This window comes from Coffea eugenioides, unplaced genomic scaffold (genome assembly GCF_003713205.1).
Source record: "Coffea eugenioides isolate CCC68of unplaced genomic scaffold, Ceug_1.0 ScVebR1_497;HRSCAF=1184, whole genome shotgun sequence".
NCBI lineage: Eukaryota > Viridiplantae > Streptophyta > Magnoliopsida > Gentianales > Rubiaceae > Coffea > Coffea eugenioides.
The window spans coordinates 1-23,622 of record NW_020864339.1 but is presented as its reverse complement, the minus strand read 5'-3'; the positions used below and the strand labels follow the sequence as shown (position 1 = coordinate 23,622).

Below are 23,622 nucleotides of genomic sequence, written 5' to 3'. Positions count from 1 at the left end.
CAGGTGGTGGTTGGACGAGCGGAAGAGCTGCGATGAAGGTGCAGCGGCTGGCGGAGCTCGCGAGGAAGAAGATGAAGCAGGCAGCGGGGGAAAGAAGAAGAAAGAAAGAAAGGAAAGAAAGAAATAACAAAATTTTTTTAAAAGTAAAGTTGAAAAGTGATCCAAGCCTTCGTTTTTAAAAGGATCCGAGGTCGTATCATTGTGCTCAGAAAACGCGGCTCAAGAAAACGCGCCTCAAGGTGCGTTTTGTGAAGTCGCGTTTCTTCACCAAATTTGCAGCATTGAAAACGCGACTACGTGAGAAAACGCGACTTTAAGTCGCGTATTTGAAGGCGCGTTTTTGGTTTCTGAACAGGCTGGAAAACGCGACTGGGTAGAAAACGCGACTTCCTGTCGCGTTTTGAAGGCGCGTTTTCTTAATTATAGGCGCAGATTTGAAAACGCGATTCTATGAAAACGCGATTCAGTGGCGCGTTTCATTGAAAAACGCGTTTTCTGCTGCAAAATTTAACAGAAATTCAATTTTTGAATATTTACAAATGATACCCCAATTTCCCAAAATGCATCATAGATCATTTCTATGTCAAAATAAACCATTCACGCATATGTAAAATGATCTATACATGCATTCTAAACCTCTTTAATGCATCAAAAACCACAATTACTGAATTTGAGGTATTGAGATCTTTGATCAAATTTCGCCTTTTTTGCCTCATTTGGTCACTTTTCCAAAACCTACAAATGAAAAATAACAAAATTACTCAAACTTATACTTTAAACATAAAATCACTCCAAAGTAACAGCAACTTAAAAAAAATTGGGTTGCCTCCCAAAAGCGCCTTTCTTTAACGTCTTTGGCTAGACGGAGTCCAGAATTTGCTTAAACTAAGCAAATCGGGTCTTCCAGTTGCATCATCTCCACCCGTTCAATTGGAAATCCTTCATAATACGGCTTGAGACGATGACCATTCACCACAAATTTCTTCTCTGTTTTCAAACTTTGGATCTCTACTGCACCATAATGAAAGACATTAGTCACAACAAAAGGGCCAATCCAACGAGAACGTAATTTACCTGGAAATAGTTTCAATTTGGAGTGGTATAGTAAAACTTTTTGCCCACAGACGAATGTCTTCCTAGAGATCTGTTGGTCATGAAAGATCTGATTCTTCTCCTTATAGATCACTGCATTCTCGTATGCTTCATTTCGAATTTCTTCCAACTCTAGTAATTGTAACTTTCTTTGAATTCCGCCTTCCTCGATATCCATGTTGCATTGTTTGACCGCCCAAAATGCTCTATGCTCAAACTCGACCGGGAGATGACATGGCTTTCCAAATACCAATCGGTAAGGGGACATGCCAATGGGTGTCTTGTATGCTGTCCTATATGCCCATAGTGCATCATCTAGTCTCACACTCCAATCCTTCCTATCGGGTCGGACCATCTTTTCTAGAATTGATTTGATCTCTCGGTTCGATGTTTCCGCCTGACCATTTGTCTGAGGATGGTATGATGTAGAGACTTTGTGCAAGACACCATATCTCCTAAAAATTGCAGCGATCTTTTTGTTGCAGAAATGAGTACCCCGATCACTTACAATTGCTCGCGGCATCCCAAAGCGAACAAAAATATTAGACTTAACGAATTCTGCAACCACTTTGGAATCATTAGTGCGGGTGGCCTTTGCTTCTACCCATTTCGAAACATAATTTACAGCAAGCAATATATACAAAAAACCAAAGGAAGAAGGAAAAGGACCCATAAAATCAATGCCCCAAACGTCAAAAATTTCAACAAAAATCATTGGGGTTTGAGTCATTTGATCCCTACGAGAGATATTACCCACTCTTTGACACTTATCACATGACTTACAAAATGAGTAGGCATCCTTGAATAGAGTTGGCCAATAGAATCCACTCTCTAGCACCTTACGAGCTGTTCTCTTCGGTCCAAAATGACCTCCACACGCAAAAGAGTGACAATAGGCTATAATAGATTGAAATTCAACTTCACTTACACATCTACGGATGATTTGATCGGCACCCCGCTTCCAGAGGTAAGGATCATCCCAAATGTAGAACTTTGCATCGCTCCTCAACTTGTCTCTCTTTGCCTTAGGCCATCCTGTAGGAAATTTGTCAGTGACTAGAAAATTAACAATATCTGCACACCAAGGTAAAGATGAGTTAATAGAAAATAAATGCTCCTCGGGGAATGCTTCTCTCAATGGGATGTCATCTTCGACGACTTGTACTCGACTCAAGTGATCTGCTACCAGATTCTCCGCCCCTTTCTTATCTCGGATCTCCAGGTCGAACTCCTGTAGCAATAATATCCACCGTATCAATCGCGGTTTTGCCTCTTTTTTTGTCAACAAATACCGCAAAGCTGCATGATCAGAAAAAATAATAACTTTAGCACCAAGTAAATAAGATCGAAATTTTTCTAAGGCAAAAACAACTGCTAAAAGCTCTTTTTCGGTGGTTGAATAGTTCAATTGAGCTCCGTTCAAGGCTCGAGATGCATAGTAGATAGCATGAGCTGCCTTTCCTACTCTTTGACCCAATACCGCACCCACTGCATAGTCGCTGGCGTCACACATGATTTCGAATGGGAGGTTCCAGTCAGGGGGTTGGATAATAGGTGAGGTGGTCAATAACTCCTTTAACTTATTGAATGCCCCCTTACATGTTTCATCAAATTCGAAGGATACATCTTTTTGCAAAAGTTGGAACAAGGGTGCTCCAATTTTCGAGAAGTCCTTGATGAACCTTCTATAGAAACCTGCGTGACCCAAGAAGGAACGAACTTCCCGCACACTCGCGGGGTAAGGTAAAGTAGATATAACATCTATTTTCGCCTTATCAACCTCAATACCTGTAGATGATACAACATGACCCAAAACTATCCCGTGTTCAACCATAAAATGACATTTTTCCCAATTAAGCACGAGATTAGTTTCTATACACCTTACTAAGATCAATTTCAGGTTATCTAGACAGTTTTCAAAACTTTCACCATATACACTGAAATCGTCCATGAAAACCTCAATAATTTTCTCAACATATTCTGAAAAAATACTTACCATGCATCTTTGGAAGGTAGCAGGTGCATTGCACAATCCAAATGGCATCCTTCGGTATGCAAATGTCCCAAATGGGCAGGTGAAAGTAGTCTTCTCTTGGTCTTCGGGTGCGATGGCAATTTGAAAATAACCTGAAAATCCATCCAAGAAACAATAGTAAGCTCGACATGCTAATCGCTCCACCATCTGATCAATGAAAGGGAGGGGAAAATGGTCCTTTTTCGTGACGGCATTTAGCTTTCGGTAATCGATACACTGTCGCCATCCGGTGGGCTTTCGAATTGGTACGAGCTCACCCTCTTGGTTTGATTCCACTGTCACCCCTGCCTTCTTCGGGACCACCTGTACTGGACTTACCCACGGGCTATCTGATATTGCAAATATAATTCCAACGTCCAGCAGTTTTAAAATCTCTTTCTTTACGACCTCCATCATGAGAGGATTTAATCTCCGTTGAGCTTGCCGTACGGGTTTAGCATTCTCCTCGAGTCGAATTCGGTGCATACACACCGCAGGGCTAATTCCCTTGATGTCGGCGATGGTCCATCCTATCGCCTGCTTATGTTCCCTAAGAACTCGAAGTAGTTTCTCTTCTTGAACCTTTGATAAACCCGCGGAGATGATCACTGGAAGTGTCTCCCCTTCACCTAAGTATACATACTTTAGGTGTTTCGGCAGTGGTTTTAGTTCCAAGACAGGTGCCTGCACCACAGATGGAAGTAACCTTTGGTGAGGTTCGGGTATGAAAATCGGTGCAAGATCATACCTTGTCTTCGTGGTTGGTAATGTTTGCAACGATCCAATCACGCATTTAAGCTCTTCACTCAACTCTACCCTAGAGGTCGTTTCGGACTCAAAGTGCCTGGTCAGGACGACCTCTAGTTCATCCCTGCCTTCAATTTCAAAAACCTCCTGTATAGCATGGTCAATAACATTTACCGAGAAAACAGAGCCAATATTTGAATCGGATGGATATTTCATGGTCTCAAAGATGTTAAAGTGAACAATCTCACCATCAAATTCCATAGACAAAGTACCCTTATTAACATCAATTTTGGTTCGGGCTGTGCTCAAAAAGGGTCTACCTAACAACAAAGGTGACGGATCACGGGAGTGTTCATCCTCCATGTCGAGCACATAAAAATCAGCTGGAAAAACCAATTCGTTAATTTTTACCAAAACATCTTCAATCAACCCGTCAGGGTATGCATTGGTCCTGTCAGCTAATTGGATTATTATCCCAGTCTCTTTCAAAGGGCCTAAGTTTAAGGAAGCATAAATGGACTTTGGCATGACATTAATTGAGGCTCCCAGGTCTAACATGGCCTTTCCAATCAAAGTATTACCTATCCTACAAGGAATAGTAAACATACCTGGATCTCCGCATTTTGGTGGAAGTTTCCTTTGTAGAATTGCTGAAACATTCTCCCCAACTATAACTCGTTCATCCCCCTTCAACCGCTTGCGGTTGGCACACAGGTCCCTCAAAAATTTTGCGTACCTGGGTACTTGTTTAATCGCATCCAGCAGGGGTATGTTGATCTCCACCTTGCGAAAGATCTCCAAGACCTCTTTTTCCTTGTCTTGCTTCTTTGGTTTCTCTAACCTGCTAGGAAAGGGAGGTGGATTAGTTTTAGTTGTAGGAATTGGGTTCGAGGGTACCTTTGCATTTTTGTTGTCTGTGCCCTCCTCTTCCAATTCTTTCTCAATCCGTTCCTCGTCCTTGTCTTTAGGAATCACCGGTTCGGGTCCTTGAACTTCCTTGCCACTCCTTAAGGTCATTGCGCTTACATTCTTTGGATTTGCCTCAGGTTGAGATGGTAACTTTCCTTGAACTTGGGACTCCAACCGGTTGATTGTTATAGCCATTTGATTCATTTGATTTTGCAATGATTGCACCTGTCCCAGTTGATTCCTCATACTTTGCAAGTCTGAATCCGTCTTTTGTTGATTAGCAAGTAATTGCTTCATCATCTCTTCCATGGACGGACTTGAGTTTGAAAGTGGTGGTGGTGGTGGTGGGCGATGATGGTACTGCTGTTGGTGTCCTTGCTGTCTATTTGGCACAAAGTTAGACTGCCTATTTCCTCCATAACTAAGGTTGGGGTGATCCCTCCAACCAGGATTGTAGGTACTTGAGTATGGGTCGTACGGCTTTCTTGGCGCGGGCGCGTGGCCAGCCATGTTCACCTGTTCAGCAGTTTCTTCTTGAACCATTGGACACATTTCCGTAGGATGACCCACGGCAGTGCATACCCCGCACACTTTGACATGTGAAGCACTCCCCACAGCTAATTGTCTTACGAAAGATGTTAATTCGGAGATTGCTGTTGGATAGAGGACGTTTCCACCTCATTCACCCTACGCGTCGGGATGTCCTCTCTTGAACCAAACTGCTGTGAGTTCTCAGCCATCCCTTCAATCAACTCCCATGCTCCTCGAGGGGTTTTGTTCACTAACGCCCCTCCACTTGCAGCATCGATTATGCTTCTGTCCCTGAAAAGCAACCCCTCATAGAAATATTGAATGAGCAGTTGCTCACTTATCTGATGCTGAGGGCATTTGGTGCACAATTTCTTAAACCTCTCCCAGTACTCATAGAGTGACTCGCCTGGGTGTTGTTTGATACCACATATTTCCTTTCTTAGGCTTGCAGCTCTAGACGCCGGAAAGTACTTGTCCAGAAATTTTTTCTTCAATTGATCCCACGTGGTGATACTACCAGGCGGTAGGTAGTAGAGCCAGTCTTTCGCGGATCCTTCAAAGAGAAGGGGAAAGCCCTCATTTTTATTTGCTCTTCTGTAATTCCCGGAGGCTTCATACTGTTGCAAACGACGTCAAACTCTTGCAAGTGCTTGTAGGGCTCCTCACCTGGTAGACCATGAAAAGATGGCAAGAGATGAATTAGACCAGATTTTAGTTCAAAGGGAGTGTCATCATTTAAATGTGGAAAAGTAATGCACAAGGGCTGCTGATTTAAATCAGGAGCAGCCAACTCCCTTAGTGTTCGTGCATTTGCCATAGTGACTTCCTCTTGGTCTGAATCACTTGAATTGTCACCAGACAAATTTGTCGGCTCAACCTCTGGATCAAGTTCCTGAGGTGCAATATCGTATTGCTCCTCCCTGAGCCGCCTGGTTTCTTTCCTCGTTCTACGCGCGGTCTTCTCTACTTCAGGGTCGAAAATTAATTCGCCTGTACGAGAAGAGCGAGGCATAAACTAGAAAAATACCAGAAAAAAAATGAACTTAAAAAGAAACAAATGATTAACGCCAGTCCCCGGCAACGGCGCAAAAAATTGACAGGTGTCGAGCCTGTGCAATAATAAATACCTACTCGAGAAAAAATGAATTTTCTGTGTATAGTAGTGAGTAGGGTCGAATCCACAGGGACTGGAAAAAATTTGATTCTTTTTAAATTCGAGACACGGGGGATTTTTATCAAAATGAAATTAAAAATAAATAATTAAACAATTTAACTAAAAATAATTAACCAAAAATAAATAATTAATTAATACAATTGTAAATAGCAATTAAATAAATGATAAATAAATTCTAGCCAAGGATACAACTACGCAGACACAGTCCATTCATCCGATCATTGATGCAAAGAAGGTTCACTTAATTTTATTAATAGGTTAGTTATAGTCGCCGATAAAATCTAACGACCAGCTTTTCCTTAATTTATTGATAACCAAGGTACGACCGTTGATTACCCCTAACCAGGAAATACTCCTAGGTACGACCGTAGGAATTAATTTCCTAATTGCATTAAAAACTAGAAAAGCCTAACCCAAATTAATAACACGCTACGAGGGTTATTTAAATCAGATTGCATGTTCCCCTAGTATGTGAAAATACTAGTTGTCACTAATATTAACCAACTAAACAATTACGGATTTAATTGATTAATTTGACAGGAGATTAATAAGTCAAATTGCACATCGGGCCCTTGATATCCAATTAACAAAATAATCCCATGGAAATTAAAATAGAAAACATGCAAATATTAACAAATTAAGGAACACGTAAAATTAATTAGATCTCACAGATATTTGGAACTGCGTCTTCGCGTTGATCCTTGACTAGAGGAGAAGATTAGTCACGCCTCATGATAAAATTCTCACGCAATTTAAATGGAATCAAATACATAAATAACTAACTAAGAATTTAGGAAGAAACTTGAGTCTCGCTAGACTCTTTTAAGAAAAGTTGCACACCACACAACAAGGAAGGAAGAACTCCTCCTCTGAAAACCAAGAACTACCTCTATCCTCCTACGGAGCTTCCTGGAGAGAAAACTAAAACTAGTCTAATGTCTTATGAAGCTTCTCATTCTCCTCTGCACTAGTTTCATAAGAGAACTAGTTACGTAGGAAGCAAATAGAAAAGCTACTTTCATCATCAAAGTCCACCTATGGCTAATGAGTACATCTCCCAAAAGAAGAACACATTTTCTAAATCAATGTTACGTGGTCCCCGCAGAATTGTCTCCTTTTGATTTCTTATTGTTAGTGGACTTGCCAGGACTTAATAATAGGAAGGCAACTCTTCATCAGCAATTCCGTTGGTTTGCACAATTTGGGCTGATTGTGGAAAGCTTCTCACGTGTGGAGAAATCTTCTCAAGAAGGTCCCCTTTTAGCACTTTTCTGCTCCACTTTCTGAAATTATATCCAAATACCAAATATAAATATATATTGACAATTAAAGCAATATTTGGCAAGGATAAATAGGAGAATTAACAATAAAATTACTAACAATTAACACCCTATCACTGAACTTGTTAAATAGTGCTGAATTTGTATTTATTTTTTTCAGCACAAGAATCCTAACTGAACGCTTAATTCATATAAGAACCAATAGAATTACTTCAACTATCTTATCTTATCTACCAAATCTACTCTTATTTGTTAATTATGTTTAAAATTCTTATCTAATTAAACAACATGATATTCTCTATCTAACGATTTTCTGCGTCTCTTTTCTCACTTTCAAATGACTTTCACATCTTCTCCATACTCCTCATATAATATATTTCATCTTTTATATTAATTTGATTTAAAAATAAATATTGTCATTTTCATGCCTAACAATTTTAAGTTAATTAAATCATAGGTTCTATTTCTTTTTTGAATGAAAAGATATAAGGGCAAAATTGTCAAATTAAACTTATTAAGCATTCAGTTATAAATATTTATCAAACTGTATAAATAAATTTAGCATTAAAATTCAAACATTCATGTATTTCTTTTCAATGCTTAAAATTTAGCAAGTTAACTGTTTCAGTATTCAAACTTCACAATTCAAATTCAATTTTATCAAATGGAACCTTAGTCTACTTGAAAGCGTTAATAAACCAAATGATCCAGATGAAAAAAAGCTGATAATCCAAGACAAGAAGACTACATCTACATTCTCGACCCAAACGCCAAACTCGTCATATTTCTTATATTTTTATTTTCATTATGGTAGGGCAAACATTCCACGACTTATGTACGTAAAATGTATCTTCTCTTCAATGGGTTCTACCATCACATGCATAATCAAATTAAAACCCCCCCCCCCGGTCAAGTATAGAACTTCCTTATTCTTCGCAGTATAAAATTGATAATAAAAAAAAAAGAAAAAAGAATGCTGTTTAACCAATTTTATTTTGTTGTTACAGAAACCAAAAGAAAAAATGTGAATATGTAAGTGCCAAAGATGAGAAATAGAGGAAGGAATTGGGGATTCGTGAAGCATAGAATTAAAGGTGGTGATGTCAAAATTTGAATTGTGATTTTCTGCCAAAATTTTTTTATATTTTACGTGAACATATTTTTCAATTATTCTTTTACCTCTCATATATCAAATCGTTACAGTATATTTTCTTACAAAAATTCTAAAAATAGCAATCCAAACAGAACCTTAGTGTGATAGAAACTAAGAGAATCATAAATGAAATATTAGCAAGGTGTAGATAAGGGGAATTCAGAACTACACACGAACACCAGTCTAGTAAACGAATTTGAATCTAACAACTACAACTAATTGGCTTTAAACAAGAAGTTACTAATTTTTGACCCAAATCCAACCCCGGCTATCACAGAATTTTATGGCCCATAAATTAAAAAAAAAAAGAAGAAGAAATACTAGCCATAGCCATTGACTTATAAAATTTTAAAATGTACTCGAATAGGAATTTTGAGTTGAAGTGCTTTAGCACTTAAAATCTCGTTAGCCCTTGACTTTGCTCTATACTTTCATAGTTTTATTGCCAAGAAAATAATTCCAGGTCGTCAGCTATTCTATGAAAAAGTTCAATACAACATGAGGGAAACTGCAACAGAAAATAGAACCGTATATATGCTTTCCAAGATGCAGCAAAGCATCGTCTTATTCTTTCGTCTACAGAAGCATCAGTTGCCTTTTCATCATTTTGATACTTGTACATGGGAACATAGAAGAAAATAACAAAAGTTAAGGCCGCCGAGAATAGTGACCAGCCAGTACACGTTATCTAGTCTCCCATTGTTTATGTTATTAGGCAACCAATCCGTTCTCTTTTACGTAGAAGGAAATGCCAATAGACATTCCAAGAACTGCAGTTGATGTACTTTTTAGGGATGCTGGAAATTCTTGGTAATAGAATGAAATATGACCCGGAAAAAGAAATGCTTCTCCACTACCAGCAAGAGCTAGTGATGGCACAAGCCAGAAGACCGACATTGGCACTACAGAGTTGTCCTGGTCTTGAAGGTTATGCAGTTGCGCCGTTTTCAGCCTTCTTGCCTCCGCCAGCGCTAATACGCCCATGCCAAGAACGTCGAGCACATGTCCGATCCCGACTCGCTGGAGCGCTGTCATGGGGCGGTATGTGAACTTCTCCCATAGAGGGAGCAGGAGTCGATCTATCAAAAAGATGGTGATGCAAGTGGATATTGATAGGAAGACTGGCACGGTACCTGCTGGAATTTTGAAATGAGGTCCAATATGACGATCCATCGTCAGAGCCTGGATGACCACCATGCTCAATTGGATGGCAAGAGGGACAGAAACGAGCAAAGCAGTTGACCAGATTGGTAGCAATTTGATTAGGCTTTTAAAATCTTCCCCTTCTTTCACTGTGCACACCCGCCACGGTTTCCTAATGGAACCGTCTTGGTCTGTGTCCTCTTCAGTTTTCGACGCTGCGCAGTTCAAGAACCTGTAGTTTTTGAGATGTAACATTACACATGATTAGATGTCAAATTGGTTTGACGCCAAAGAAATTTAGCTTAACTTTCTCTAAGACTCTTAACAATTGGTGGAAAATATTGCAAACAAGCCGTTTATATTATTTGAAATTTTGAATGTCACCCTAACATCAGTGGTTCATACCCGAAGAATTTTGTAGGTACGGCAATAATCTTCAGCGTTTTGAGAGAGCAACAAATTCCTTTTCCTGGTGGCTGCAACAATAACACGAGCCAAGCTAGCAAAAGGGCTCCCTTGTGGCTTAAAACGACGATAGAAACCAGTGCCAGCTACAAATAGTGCTAATCCAAGTGTATTTGCGACAACACAAATTCCGAAACCCCATGCCCAACTCACACTATCTTGAATATATACAATAACTGTGGCGCTAATAACAGTGCATATGTACATTACGAAAATGTACCAATTAAAGAAAATCCCTCGATGCTTTGGTTTATCAAATTGATCTGCTCCGATGGTTCCAACAGTGAATCGGGTTCCTGCCAACCCTAGAGATGCTAGAGCTAAGCCGATATAAAGAACTCCCAATTGACTCTCTGACGGTTTTATGCACAAGCCAACTCCATTCTCACATTGCGGAGGTCTCAATTTTTTGACAGCTGCTGTCATGACTAGTATCAACATGCCCTGCAAAATGCATAGCAAATTTTACCAGAATCAATGTAAATGGGACTTGAAAAAAAAAAAAACATAGGCCATTAGGAAAAGAAAAAATAGAAAAACACTCACCAGGGATGAGATTAAAGAAGAAATCCAGTAGACGGAGTAACATCCCAGAAAGGAATCGGCTAAGATGGCTCCAGCTATGGGAATAATGAAGGTGGAGCCGGTAACTACATTAAAGCTTTTAGCAGCACTTATGCTATTGATGTTGAATTCTTGAATCGGAAACACAATCAGATTGGAAGTGAATCCTCCAAAAGTAAGTGATGTGCCCGCCATGGCCGCTACAATGTGAAAAAACAGTAAGTATATCGCCTACTCATTATTATTAAATTCAAATGCTTACACTTATGTAGATTTATGCTTCAATCTTTTCAAGCTGGTGAGAAAAGAGGATTGGAGAAAGAGACCCATGATGAAAGGAATGGTGATCCACCCGCCTTGCTTGGCTCTGCTGGAACTGGAATTAGACTCGGGATCTTGTCCACCTGTTGAATTCTGAACATTTGTGTCCATGGTGCTACTATTAATGCAGCGGTCAAGGCCAATGTAATACAACAAGCATGCTAAAAATTGTTTCAAATGTTTGTTTGTTCTCCTTGATCTCAAAATTTTCATTTAACAACAAAAGCTGCTCTTATTTAGCAGTTCTTCTGCACGAAAACTAGGATAAAAAAAAATTCAGTCACATTTCGCGTATGATAATATAGTATTCATTAGTCTATAATATTTCCTCGTTCATGCTAAGTAAGACAAGAGATTGGCCTTTTTTAACATAAGATATTGTTTTTCTTGAAATCCAGAGTTATTTGAACTAAGACATCTCTACAAACTAGTACTAGCTGGAAGAACTCAAAATTGAAGGTTATTTGTCAATATCTTTACTTATTTAATTTGAGAAAAAGACAGGTTGCCAATCAGTTGGTAAACTTTGAAATTCGCTACGAGGAGTATATTATTTTTCAGTTTCGGGGAGTACTACTTTATATACACATAAGGCAACTTGACCAGTAGTATGATTTATGTAGAGTTGGAGTATATAGAAAGATCAGGTATAGGTACGAACGCAATTTTATGGAGTAATTTATTTATTTATTTTTTGCTTAATGATTGAATTTTAGTGTGACAAACACAGTGGAAGAGCCCAGTCTAATCTACTTCTCCAGGGCCAAGAAAGGCAGCGGGATCACTTTTTCATTTCGTCAATGTCTCTCTTTTGCTCATCATATCGACTCCTGCTTTCAAGATGCCATATTTGGACATTAAGCACTACAACAGCTCTATCAACAAAATTACTGAATCAGATAAAAAACTACCCAGGATTTCCAAAAGAAAAAATGTGAAAGAGAGCTCATTTACTCGACGGGATTGAAGTACGAGGTTCAGGAATATATATGATGCATCGCAGATTCACAGGTAGATTTTTTTATCTCCCCCTTTAAATCACGAGCCCAAAGAATAGGATCAGTATCCACACCTACTACAAAGTACAATAATCCTTTCTGCGATGGTCAGCAGTTGACATTTTGGAATAAGTTGCAATTTTAAACTGAGAGCTTCACTGGAGAAGCAAAATTATTGATTGTACATCATTCTAACACTGATTCTGATTGTGATATCATTTCATTGGCAACTTGGGATCCCACTGATATATGCTTTGGCGACGGTTGGTAGATGACCAGGCGATTATGTACAAAGGTTTTTGTTTCTGTCAGATGTGTAGAATATCCTCTAGGTTGTTAGAAGTATTAAAGAAACGTTCTTACGAGCCAATGGAGTAAAGGGAACGACAACCATCTTTCACAAATTCATATGAACAGGTTATTCTTTATGAAAATTATGAAAAGGCTATGTTGGAGTTACAAAATCAAAAACTATGGATATCCCTCGAAATGATCAGAAGATAGACCATTTTCATCTTTGTTTCCTGAAGCATAGTTGAACTTTATTGAGTTTCAATGGGAAAAAGATCACAAGAAAAATTACTCCCTTAAACCCTAAAACCTAAATTACCGCGATGCAAAATAGTTTATTGGAGGGAATTATTTATAACTAGACACGTTGAAAGGAGGAGGAGGAGAAAAAAAAATGACATATTGAATGAAGGAATTAATCAATTCGTTGTTTGCAAGTTCAATTATTGTTCAATTCCTCTATTACTTAAACAGTCCTGATTGAATTGCGTAACTCTTGACTTTTGCACAAACTGTTATCGTAACTTCTCTTAAATTTTTGAAGTGCTTTGCAGATACAGAATGTAGCTACAGCCAAAACATAATCCCTGATCATCAACTTATTCTATGAATATGCCAATGCATGGTGGAAACTACATCTTCTCATTGTTCATTTACAGCATCATCAGTTACCTTTTCGACATTTTGATACTTGTACATGGAGGAACATAGAAGAAAATAACAGAAGTTGAGGCCTCCCAGGATAGTTACCAGCCAGTACACATTATCTAGTCTACCTCTGTTTATGTTATCAGGCAACCACTCTGTTGTCTTTTTAACAGCATTAATCAATCCGTTGCCCAGGTTAAAGCCAATACCGATAGACAAGGCAACAACTGCGGTCGATGTACTTTTTAAGGATACTGGAAATTCTTGGTAATAAAACAAAATATGTCCAGGGAAATGAAATGCTTCTCCAATACCAGCAAGAGCAAAGGATGGCACAAGCCAGAAGACTGACATGGGCACCACAGAATTATCCTGGTCCTGCAGGTGGTGCATTCGCGCCAATTTTAGCCTCTTAGCCTCCACCAGGGCTAAAACGGCCATGCTAAGAACATCGAACAAATGGCCAATCCCAACCCGCTGGAGAGGCGTGATGGCTCGGTGCATGAACTTCTCCCACATGGGGAATAGAAATCGGTCTAGAAAGAAAATGGTCATGCAAGTCGATAGGAATATGAAGACTTGAACACTACCAGCTGGAGTTTTGAAATGAGCTCCTACATGACGGTCCATTGCTAGAGCTTGGATGACTGTCATACTCAGTTGGACGGCTAGTGGGGGGGAAACGAGTAAAGCAGTTGACCATATTGGGAGCATTTTACTTAGGCTTTTGAAGTCTTCTACTTCTTTCACTGTACAAACCTTCCACGGTTTCTTTATAGAGCCATCTAGATCGGTGTCTCCTTCAGTTTTCAGTGCTGCGTGGTTTAAGAACCTATAATTCGTGGTAAAGTTTTGTTTAATTAAATTTCAACAAATTTAGGTGAAAAATGAATGGATAATATGTGCAGCAATTCAATTTTAAGGTGGTAATGGTTCTTACTTGAAAAATTTTGTAGGCATGACAAAGGTCGTTGTTTCCGGGTCTTGGCAATAATCTTCAGTGTTTTGGGAGAGCAACAAATTCCTTTTCCTGGTAGCTGCAATAACAACGCGAGCCAAGCCAGTAAAAGGGCTCCCTTGTGGCTTTAGCTGGCGGTAGAAACCACGGCCAACTAAAAATAGTGCTAATCCAACTATATTTGCAGCAACAGAAATCCCAAAACCCCATGCCCAACTCACACTATTTTCAATATATACAATGACGGTCAAGCTTATAGCAGTGGCTGTGTACATTGCGAAAATGTACCAATTAAAGAAAATTTCTTGATGCTTTGGTTTATCAAATTGATTTGCTCCCATTGGTCCAATGGTGAATCGTGAACCTGCCATCCCTAGAGATGCTAGAGCTAAGCCGATATAAAGAACTGCAAGTTGAACTCCTGACGGGCTTATGCAGAGACTCGATCCATTTTCACATTGCGGAGGTCTCAATTTATTGAGTGCTGCTGTCATAACTATTATCAACATGCCCTGCAAAACATGCACCAATTCTTGCTAGAATCAATATAAAGAGGACCACAAAAAAGATCAAGAAAACATAGGGATTAGAACAAAGCTAGAAATATTGCTCACCAGGGATGAGATTAAAGATGAAATCCAGATGACAGAGTAACATCCAAGAAAAGAATCAGCTATGATGGCTCCAGCAATGGGAAATATGGTGATGCATCCATTAACCACATTAAAAATTTCGGCAGCACTGATGCTTTTGATATTGAATTCTTGAATCAGATACACAATCAGATTGGAAGTCAGTCCTCCAAAAGCAAGTGATGTACCCACCACGGTAGCTGCCATATGAAAAACAGTGGCCTGTATGTCATTTTTAGTCTATTACGTTGTTACTGTTTGATGCTTAATTCTATATATGTGCTAGTAATTGCGAAGCTCGTGTGAAAAAAAAAAAAAAAGAGGAAGAGAAAAGAAAGAGACCCATGATAAACGGAAAGGTGATCCAACTGCCTTTCTTGGATCTGCTGGAACTGGAATTAGACTCGGGGTCTTGTCTTTCTGCTGAATTCTCTGCTTTTCTGTTGTCCATGGTGTTGGGGAAGAGGGTTCCTGAATCTTTTTCGGAGTCACTACTACAGCAGTACTACTGCAGAAGTCAAGGCCACTGTAAACTTACTTGCATGCTGGAAATTGTTTCGGATGTTTGTATCTTCTCCTTGGTCTTACAAGTCTCTACTTAATGAATTTAAAAAAAAAAATCTGATCTTATTCAACAGTTCTTCTGCACGAAAACTGCAAAACAAATTAAAAAATCAACACGCAGACCCTATATAATATGACAATATAATTATAGTCAATAGTAGGCTCTACCTCGTGATGAATAAGAAAAAGCGTCGGCTCTTTTAAATTGGATTATGTTTTCCTTGGAATCTTGTAGTAGTTGTTTGGATTAAGACATACGCGGAAATTAGTACTAGCTGGAAGATTGATAATTGAAGGTTGTTAATATCCTGAGCCGCCTCCGAAATTTGGAGAATCAGGCAAAGTAAATAGGTCAAGGATACCTTAACGTGCTCTCAATAACCATGTATATCAACTTTGATATAATCAAAATTGCTCCGCCTCACCTAGAAGCAAGCAAATGGGCCAAAACCATTCGGATTTCTTTTACCATTGATTCTGGTCAAGTCATGAGTCATTTCTCCAGGTAAGTGTGAAGGCACTCAGGATAATTATAAGGGATAATTGATAATTGGATTATTAATGTGTTACCACTATTCTTCTGCCACCTACCACATCAATAGATGTGTAAATCCAGCATTCCAGCTACCCCCGCCAGGCCATTCATCTGTATCAGCCCATTACTAACCCAACTTGTTTACTTTGAAGCTGCTAACTTCTTTTTTCAACCCTCATTGAGCCTGATCCTCTTAGCATGAAGACGAGGGGGCAAAAAAAAAAAAAAGACAGAAGGATTGAAGGGCTAGTTTCAGATAAAAATGGGTTATTTTACAGTTTGGTTCCACCACTTAAGTTTCCTTGAAAACAACCTAAATGATAGGATAGGTACCCATACCTACTACAAACATATAACAGTCCTCCTGCAACGGTCAGCAGTGGACATTTTCGAACAAGTTGCAATTTAAAACCAAGCGCTTCACTGGAGAAGCAAAACTGCTGCTTGCACATCATAGCAATGATTGTAATATTATATTATCAGCAACTTGGGGTACTAAAAGTCTTGATTCTTGCATCAGCTTATACATATATTCTTTAGGCACCGGTTGACAGATGACCAAACGATTATACAAAAAGGAATTTTGTTTCTGTCACATGAATATTATATACTAGTTTTTAATTATAGATTATCCCGTCTGATATTTGAAAGAGCAAGAAGAAAAAAGAGCTGACGAGTACCTGTACTTCTGTGAAGAAAAAAGATTCTGAATCCTTAATGCTAATGTCACAGCTAAATTCCAAAAATATGCTTGCCCTGGCAATCAAAGGTGACCAAATTCATTGACATTCTTCAATTTTCCACTCCTCGAATTCTGGTACTAATCCAGTCTCTAGACATGTCATAATCCAACCACCCTAAAGAAAACACAACCCTAAACAATGTATAATCGAGGATGCTGACTTTTTTTTTTTGCTTAATCAACACGAGGGAGAGCAGTCCATATTCATGTATGCAAGTGTTTCCCCTTTTCCAGTTTTCGTGGGGCAGAGGTATTGAATACTTGAATGGAGACTTGTAAAGATAGTAAAACATACAAATCTTTGAGAAAATATCCATATATATATATATATATATCCAACAGGAATATACCACTATAGATAGAGCTTTACAGTGTGACAACATTTGAGCCGTCCTTTTTCCAAAACCATGGACAGGACAGTGCTCAACTCTGCTAATGGAGAAGACCCTGAGCCTACTTCAATTTCCAGCGGGGGCAAGAAAGGCGGTTGGACCACTTTTCCGTTCACTATAGGTCATTTTCTCTCTTCCTCTCTTTATAAAACGACCGGCTAAATACATTCTGCACTCTACCTATCTCCGGAGATAATGAACTTCCAGATATTAGTATCATTTCACCAGTAGCATAATTGTTTGCCTAGATGCTCTAACATAGAGCTATTTCTATAAAGCAGCAACTGTGGCAGGTATAGCACTTGCTTTTGGAGGACTGACTGGCAACCTTATTGTATATCTGATTCAAGAATTCAACATCAGAAGCATTAGTGCCGCTAAAATTTTCAATGTTGTTAATGGCTGTACCACAATACTTCCAATTGCTGCAGCCATCATTGCTGACTCATTTACGGGCTGTTACTCCGTCATCTGGATTTCTTCTCTCATTTCATCCCTGGTCAGGAACTTTCTCTTCTTGTTTCTATCATCTTAGTGACTGAATCAATCTCTGTTTTAGACTCTTGATTTCCAGATCAAGCTAACTTGATCGATTGTGTATCTGATGTTGATCTGCACTTTCATTTTATCAAATATTAAGGGTCTAAGCTTCTCGATAAACATGAATTGAAGGTGAACAGATTTTTTTGTTTTAATTTTTTCTGTAAGTTGCAGGTGGACAGATTAATAAGCTTCTTTAACTTGATCAGATTTGAAAGAACTATTTCTCAATTTGCAGGGCCTATTGATAATAGTCCTGACAGCAGCAATCAGTAAATTGAGACCTCCACATTGTGAAAATGGATCGAACCTCTGTAAATATCCATCAGAAGTCCAACTTGCAGTTCTTTATATCGGCTTAGCTCTAGGATCTATAGGGATGGCAGGGACACGCTTCACTATTGGATCCATGGGAGCAAATCAGTTTGATAAACCAAAGCATCAAGGAATTTTCTTCAACTGGTACATTTTTACAATGTACATGGCCACTGGTATAAGCTCTACTCTCATTGTGTATATTGAGAACAGTGTTAGTTGGACGTTGGGGTTTGGGATTTGTGTTGCCGCAAATATATTTGCATTGGCAATATTCTTAGCTGGCAGCGGTTTCTATCATCACCTCAAGCCACAAGGTAGCCCTTTTGTTCGTTTGGCTCGTGTTATTGTTGCATCTTTCAGGAAAAGGAAAATGGTGCTCTCACTGAAAAGTGAAGACTATTTTCAAGGGCCAGACACAGCAGACTACAAAGTGACTACCTTTCCCTCAAAATTTTTCAAGTAAGTGTACAATCAAATAGCCTTGTTCGGAAGACAAGTTTTTTGTCAAGTTTGTTTGCTACAAATTTTTTAAAAATTTTAACTACGATAACCTCAAAAAATTTCTCAAAGTTTTTAAACTATACACTTTAAAATATTTAAAAAAAAAATACACTTCAAAAATTTTTTAAAAAACTTCTAGAGTAAGCTACAGTAAAGTTTTAAACAAACACCCAAAAAACTCACTTGCCAAACGGGCGCGACTAGTCCTCTACCTTTGACTTCTTCAGATAAAGCAATTCAATTTTCGAATTAGCTGATTAATTGCTTTCTAAAAAAAAAAAAATACAGGTTCTTAAACCGCGCAGCACTCAGAGCAGAAGGGGAAACCGAACCAGATGGCTCCACCAGACAACCTTGGAAACTATGTACAGTGCAAGATGTAGAAGATTTCAAAAGGATAATCAAAATTTTCCCACTATGGTCCACGGGGTTCTTCTTGTCCACCCCACTCGTTATTTTGGGGAGTCTATCGGTCCTTCAGGCTCTTGCAATGGACCGTCATCTCGGACCACATTTCCAAATTCCTGCGGGTTCAGTATTTCTCTTCACTTTGATGCCAACTTGCTTTACCGTATTCCTCCTGGACCGGTTCTTATTCCCCCTGGGGGAGAAGTTCACTGGCCATCCCGTCAGGCCTCTCCAGAGGGTTGGGATCGGCCATTTGTTAGACATTGTTGGCCTTGCTGTTTTGGCCCTGGTAGAGGCCAAAAGGCTGAAGATTGCGCGATTGCATGACCTTCAAGGCCAGGATAATGCCGTGGTACCAATGTCAGTATTCTGGCTTGTGCCACCACTAGCTATCGCAGGCATTGGAGAAGCATTCTTTTTCCCTGGTCAAATTGATTTCTACTACCAAGAATTCCCTGCTTCGCTGAAAAGCACATCAACTGCAGCTGTAGCTTTATATATGGGCATTGCTTACTATCTGGGCAATGCTGTGATTGATCTTGTCCGAAGGACAAGAGGGTGGTTGCCAGATGACTTGAACAAAGGGAGACTAGATAATGTGTACTGGCTGGTTTGTGTATTAGCAGGTCTCAACTTCTGTTATTATCTTGTATGTTCGTACTTTTACAAGTACCAAAATGTTGAAACGGTGAAGGTAACTGATGAGTCTACTGTGTAGAGGATAAAAGTCAATATCTAACGAAGATGATTTACTTCCATACTTGTGTTTACCTTAATCCAGGATCAATACAAACCAAAGATTAGATGACGCTGCTTTCTTTTTACCTTTTTCCTGCTGGGTTATAATTTAATATTTCATATCTCAAGAATTTCAAACTTAATCAATTTGAAAACTGTTTTACGGTATTAATTTGATCTGACTAACGATGAAAGATGAAGAAACGATATGCACCACAGAGGAGGATTAGTTTTAACTAATAACTGGAGAGAATGCTCCACGGTTACAACTAATCTCGGGGCAAGACGGTGGAATTTGAATTTGGTTTTGCAGGGAAAGATGGTAAAATATTTGAAGGAATTGTTGGCAAACAAATAACTATCTCAAGACCAGATCTTTTACTTGTGATGAAAAGATTGTTTACAAAATTCGAACTTCCAGACTCACTAGCTAATGAAATTTTGGCTTTTTTTTCTGAAGGAAATATCATTATACGCCAGAGAAAATCAAGTTTGCTAGACCTTTGCTGCTCCCGCCTTTGCTGCACTAAACTATGGATGCCTTATTCTAGACGGAAACTCAATTGTGGTGGAATCAGACATTCTCAGGGCTCATGATTCAAAATCTCAAATTAAAAACATCAATCAAATTTCCATTAATGCAACAACAAATAAAAAAGACAAAAGAAGAGAAAGGGATGTTTGCAGATGCAGACCATGAAGGCACGAACAATGTTTTGAATGAGGAAGGGAAGCTAGAGTTTGCTTTTATCAGTTTGGAAAATACTTGCAACATGAAATATCGTTTAATGCAATCAAAAGTAAAAAAAAAAAAAAAGGTGAGAAAAGGGGAAAAAGGATGTTTAAGAGTGGAAAATAGGATTTGATTCTTAGTTTGGCGGAGAATAATACACCTTTAACCTGGAATCCTGATCAGTGACAAGCAGCAGTAGCCACAGGCACAATTACCTCATTAACAAAGGTGAAGAAACAGGAACTAAGCACTGAAAAAATGATCTAATATCATCTTTTAGTCACTATCTAATACTAGTTTTCCAGTTAAAAAAAAAATGAAATTCAGACCTAGCTGATTATTGAGGATCAGAGGACAAATTGTTGGTGAACTTTGTACAGTCATATGGCCCGATGGCGTTGCTTTTCTTTTTGACCTGAAAATCACAAAACATTTGATATTTGAATTGGTAATGAAATTGGTCGAATTGAAAGACTAGTGCAGCAGAATATATCCCCTTTAAACTTTTAATTCAAACTTTTCTGTTTGTTCAGAGTTTAATATCTGTTAAACAAGTCATCAGCGCACTAAAATCTCATAGGAAATAACAGGAAGAATGACAAATTATTCATTTCTCTTTTGCTGTTGCTGTAAATGGAACTCTGGTTCCATGGGCTCTGGCATGTGAATGAAATCTAGAGCAGTGTAACAGAGTAAGGACTCATAAATGTGTAAGCATTTCTGCCCACCAAGGTACTAGTATACCACACGAAGACGCAAAGCCAAATCTAGGAAAGATAGGCAGTTCAAATACAAAGGTAGCCAAAGAAAGTTCCAATTCAGTCTGTTGATATATGCTTGCAGTTTTAAAAAACAAGATACTTGTCCGGGAAACAGAAACCACTCAAACAGTTTTAAAAAACTATAGCACTCTTTTCTTTTCCTAGTTTGCTTTGTGTAGGGGATGCAGGTTACTCAAATGGCAATAATACAGTAAATTGACTACAGAAATACTTGAACTGAGTCAAAGTTCAAAATAAGGACGCCTTAGGAGTATAACATGCGAAAAGGGTTCTCAATTTTCATAGCTGAGATGTTAAGAGAAAACAGACAAAAGTGCATGCCAACCAAACTAGAAATCTAAAGAAAAGGCAAAATTCATGATAATCTAGTGTTTTCAGCCTTTTTATACAGAAAATCCAAGTTTAAAGACTAACATTCAAGACACAGAGGAGAGAACAACCTTCAGCAATGTCAGGACTGCCATTAGAAAATAAATTATGAGAGCACAATGCCTAAAACTTACATGTTTCCAACTCCAGATATTTTTGCAGTCGTAAAGAAAAGAGCTAATAGTAAGTCAAAAAGTGAATGCATCTCAAAACACCAAGACATCAATAAGATGCTTCCTTTAGAAGTTAGGCTTTAGTGTTAGTATGTTATGACTCAAAATGGGAAAGATTTCACTTAAACCATTGACAAAACCAATGTTAGAAGGGTGACATACCGGAGACCATGGGCTAGGTTCAGGTAAACACTTGTCTGGTGGAGAATTTTGCACTGCACCACTTTTCACGGTCAAAATTTCCTGTAAAGAACTCTTCATGTGAACTCATATTATAAGCCTAATTTTAATTGCCATAATCAAGCAACTTCTCAAGATCGTACGTGTGCACAATAAGATTGGTGATAAGGTGAACTTAAGAAAATGAATAAACAACTCAAAGAGAATGAGTTAGCCTGACTATGATTTTGAGTCACTGTGATGCGCTATTTTATTAGTTAACAACAAGAGACGCTTTAGTTTGACAATTTAAAACCCAAAACCATAATGATGTGTATTACCATTGAACCACACTCTATTATTTATGCAATTTCAAAACAAAAAATAAATAGGAGTAACTTGTTAGTTGAAATATGGAAACTTCTGTAGGTTAAGACTATTTTGTCGTGAAGAAACAAGTGTTATGCTTAAAGGGTGCATGTTCTTAATTGAACAGTAATAGTTCAGTACATATTATGATATGGCAAAAGCACAATAATGAGGCAGAATGCAAATCAAAATAAGGTCAAAACTTTCATCAGGTACCAATGAAAGCTAGGTTACTAATAGCAGCCAACCATTGCCAGATATTGACGTCCAAAGCACCAAATGGCTACCAAGAGTAATTTACCTCTCCAGCAGCTTCAACAGCAGCCAACCATTCATCAGAAAATGGAACTGCATTTCTTGGAGGAAAGATTATAAGATTTGTTTTATCTGAATTGCTCACAGCTTTATTGCTGCCACTGCAAGAGAGACCTCTTAAGATTGAGAAATAGATTACCAACTTTTAACAAGATCACACTGAGTGCCCATAATCACAAATTAACCAGAAAGCAAATTAGTTATTGCAACTTACATTGCTGCAGTTGAATTTCCATCCTGTTCCTGGCACAATGAAGTCTTCAAATCACATTTTGTGTCCTTCACAAGACTATCCATGTCCTGGCAAACTTCGGGCTTAATTTCATCAGTTAAGGCGCTATCAATTACTCCAATGGACTGATTTACGCTTCTGGGTGATGTCAGACCTCCTTCAACCAGCCAACCCAAAATGTCATCCCACAAAAATTCTTGAATTGATTTACAGTTTTTTACAATTCGAATGCAATCATTAACTCATGCTCAAACTTAATAAAGTTAGAGATAGAACATTGTACCTCCAAGCTCAATATAGTGCCTAGTCTGACTTCCACTGGAAAGCTCACACTTCTCAGATGAAGGCTCAATCTCCGTGCAGCTCGGTTTAGTTTCCTCAATGCTCAAATCACCATTAAATTTATGATTACCATGATCACAAGCTCGAAGTGGTGCATCAGTAAGTTCTTTGTAGCTTCTAAATTCACTTTCGCAATGTTCAAATTCTACCATAACTGCATCCCCACTTCCCAAAACATTACTTTCTTTGGATTTTGCAGATTCAGTTGTTTCCTCATATGAGGAATCCCTGGGAAACAACTTATTTTTGAGCCCAGAAACTTCTTCAACCAATGTGAAGCAATTAGACAATAGCAATTGTTCAGATTCTTCAGTACAATTAGCATCTGTAGCAGAGTGATCGCACACAACTGAAATATGGTCAATGCAACATTTCGTAGGCACACTGCTGTCAGCAAAGAACTCTGGATCATCTCCAGTCTGTGATATATTATCCCCACTAGTTGCTTCTATTGTGGCTTCTCTTGTTTGCATTGCAATCTCAATCCCGG

At 38.6% G+C, this 23,622-nt stretch overlaps 4 protein-coding genes, 1 non-coding gene and 1 pseudogene across 5 annotated transcripts; 2 read left to right on the top strand and 4 right to left on the bottom strand.

The window, feature by feature from the left end:
• Positions 1–1,074: 1,074 nt before the first annotated feature.
• LOC113758414 lies at positions 1,075–4,870 on the bottom strand (the record flags this gene model as incomplete). The annotated part of the gene is made up of 5 exons (XM_027301276.1): positions 4,462–4,870; positions 4,265–4,347; positions 3,220–4,000; positions 2,175–2,880; positions 1,075–1,547 (listed from the first exon to the last, which is right to left on the bottom strand). Coding segments are annotated over exons 1-5 (2,452 nt in total), but the record flags the coding sequence as incomplete, so codon positions are not given.
• A 762-nt stretch (positions 4,871–5,632) lies between these two features.
• On the top strand, positions 5,633–5,739 carry LOC113758416. Its single transcript, XR_003466729.1, has one exon. It is a non-coding gene; the product is annotated as a small nucleolar RNA R71 (small nucleolar RNA).
• Positions 5,740–9,502: 3,763 nt separating this feature from the next.
• Positions 9,503–11,267, bottom strand: LOC113758413 (annotated as a pseudogene).
• Positions 11,268–13,273: 2,006 nt separating this feature from the next.
• Positions 13,274–15,371, bottom strand: LOC113758411 (protein NRT1/ PTR FAMILY 2.7-like). Its single transcript, XM_027301275.1, has 4 exons — positions 15,263–15,371; positions 14,903–15,120; positions 14,271–14,800; positions 13,274–14,162 (listed from the first exon to the last, which is right to left on the bottom strand). Exons 1-4 carry the CDS (start codon positions 15,369–15,371, stop codon positions 13,325–13,327), a joined length of 1,695 nt encoding a protein of 564 aa, XP_027157076.1. The 3' UTR covers positions 13,274–13,324.
• A 1,797-nt stretch (positions 15,372–17,168) lies between these two features.
• LOC113758410 (protein NRT1/ PTR FAMILY 2.7-like) lies at positions 17,169–19,638 on the top strand. The gene is made up of 4 exons (XM_027301274.1): positions 17,169–17,274; positions 17,435–17,652; positions 17,932–18,470; positions 18,801–19,638. The coding sequence occupies exons 1-4, from the start codon at positions 17,169–17,171 to the stop codon at positions 19,636–19,638; spliced, it is 1,701 nt and encodes a 566-aa protein (XP_027157075.1).
• Positions 19,639–20,497: 859 nt separating this feature from the next.
• LOC113758415 lies at positions 20,498–23,614 on the bottom strand. Its single transcript, XM_027301277.1, has 5 exons — positions 23,074–23,614; positions 22,773–22,947; positions 22,545–22,659; positions 21,878–21,958; positions 20,498–20,806 (listed from the first exon to the last, which is right to left on the bottom strand). The coding sequence occupies exons 1-5, from the start codon at positions 23,603–23,605 to the stop codon at positions 20,729–20,731; spliced, it is 981 nt and encodes a 326-aa protein (XP_027157078.1). The 5' UTR covers positions 23,606–23,614; the 3' UTR covers positions 20,498–20,728.
• Positions 23,615–23,622: the final 8 nt, after the last annotated feature.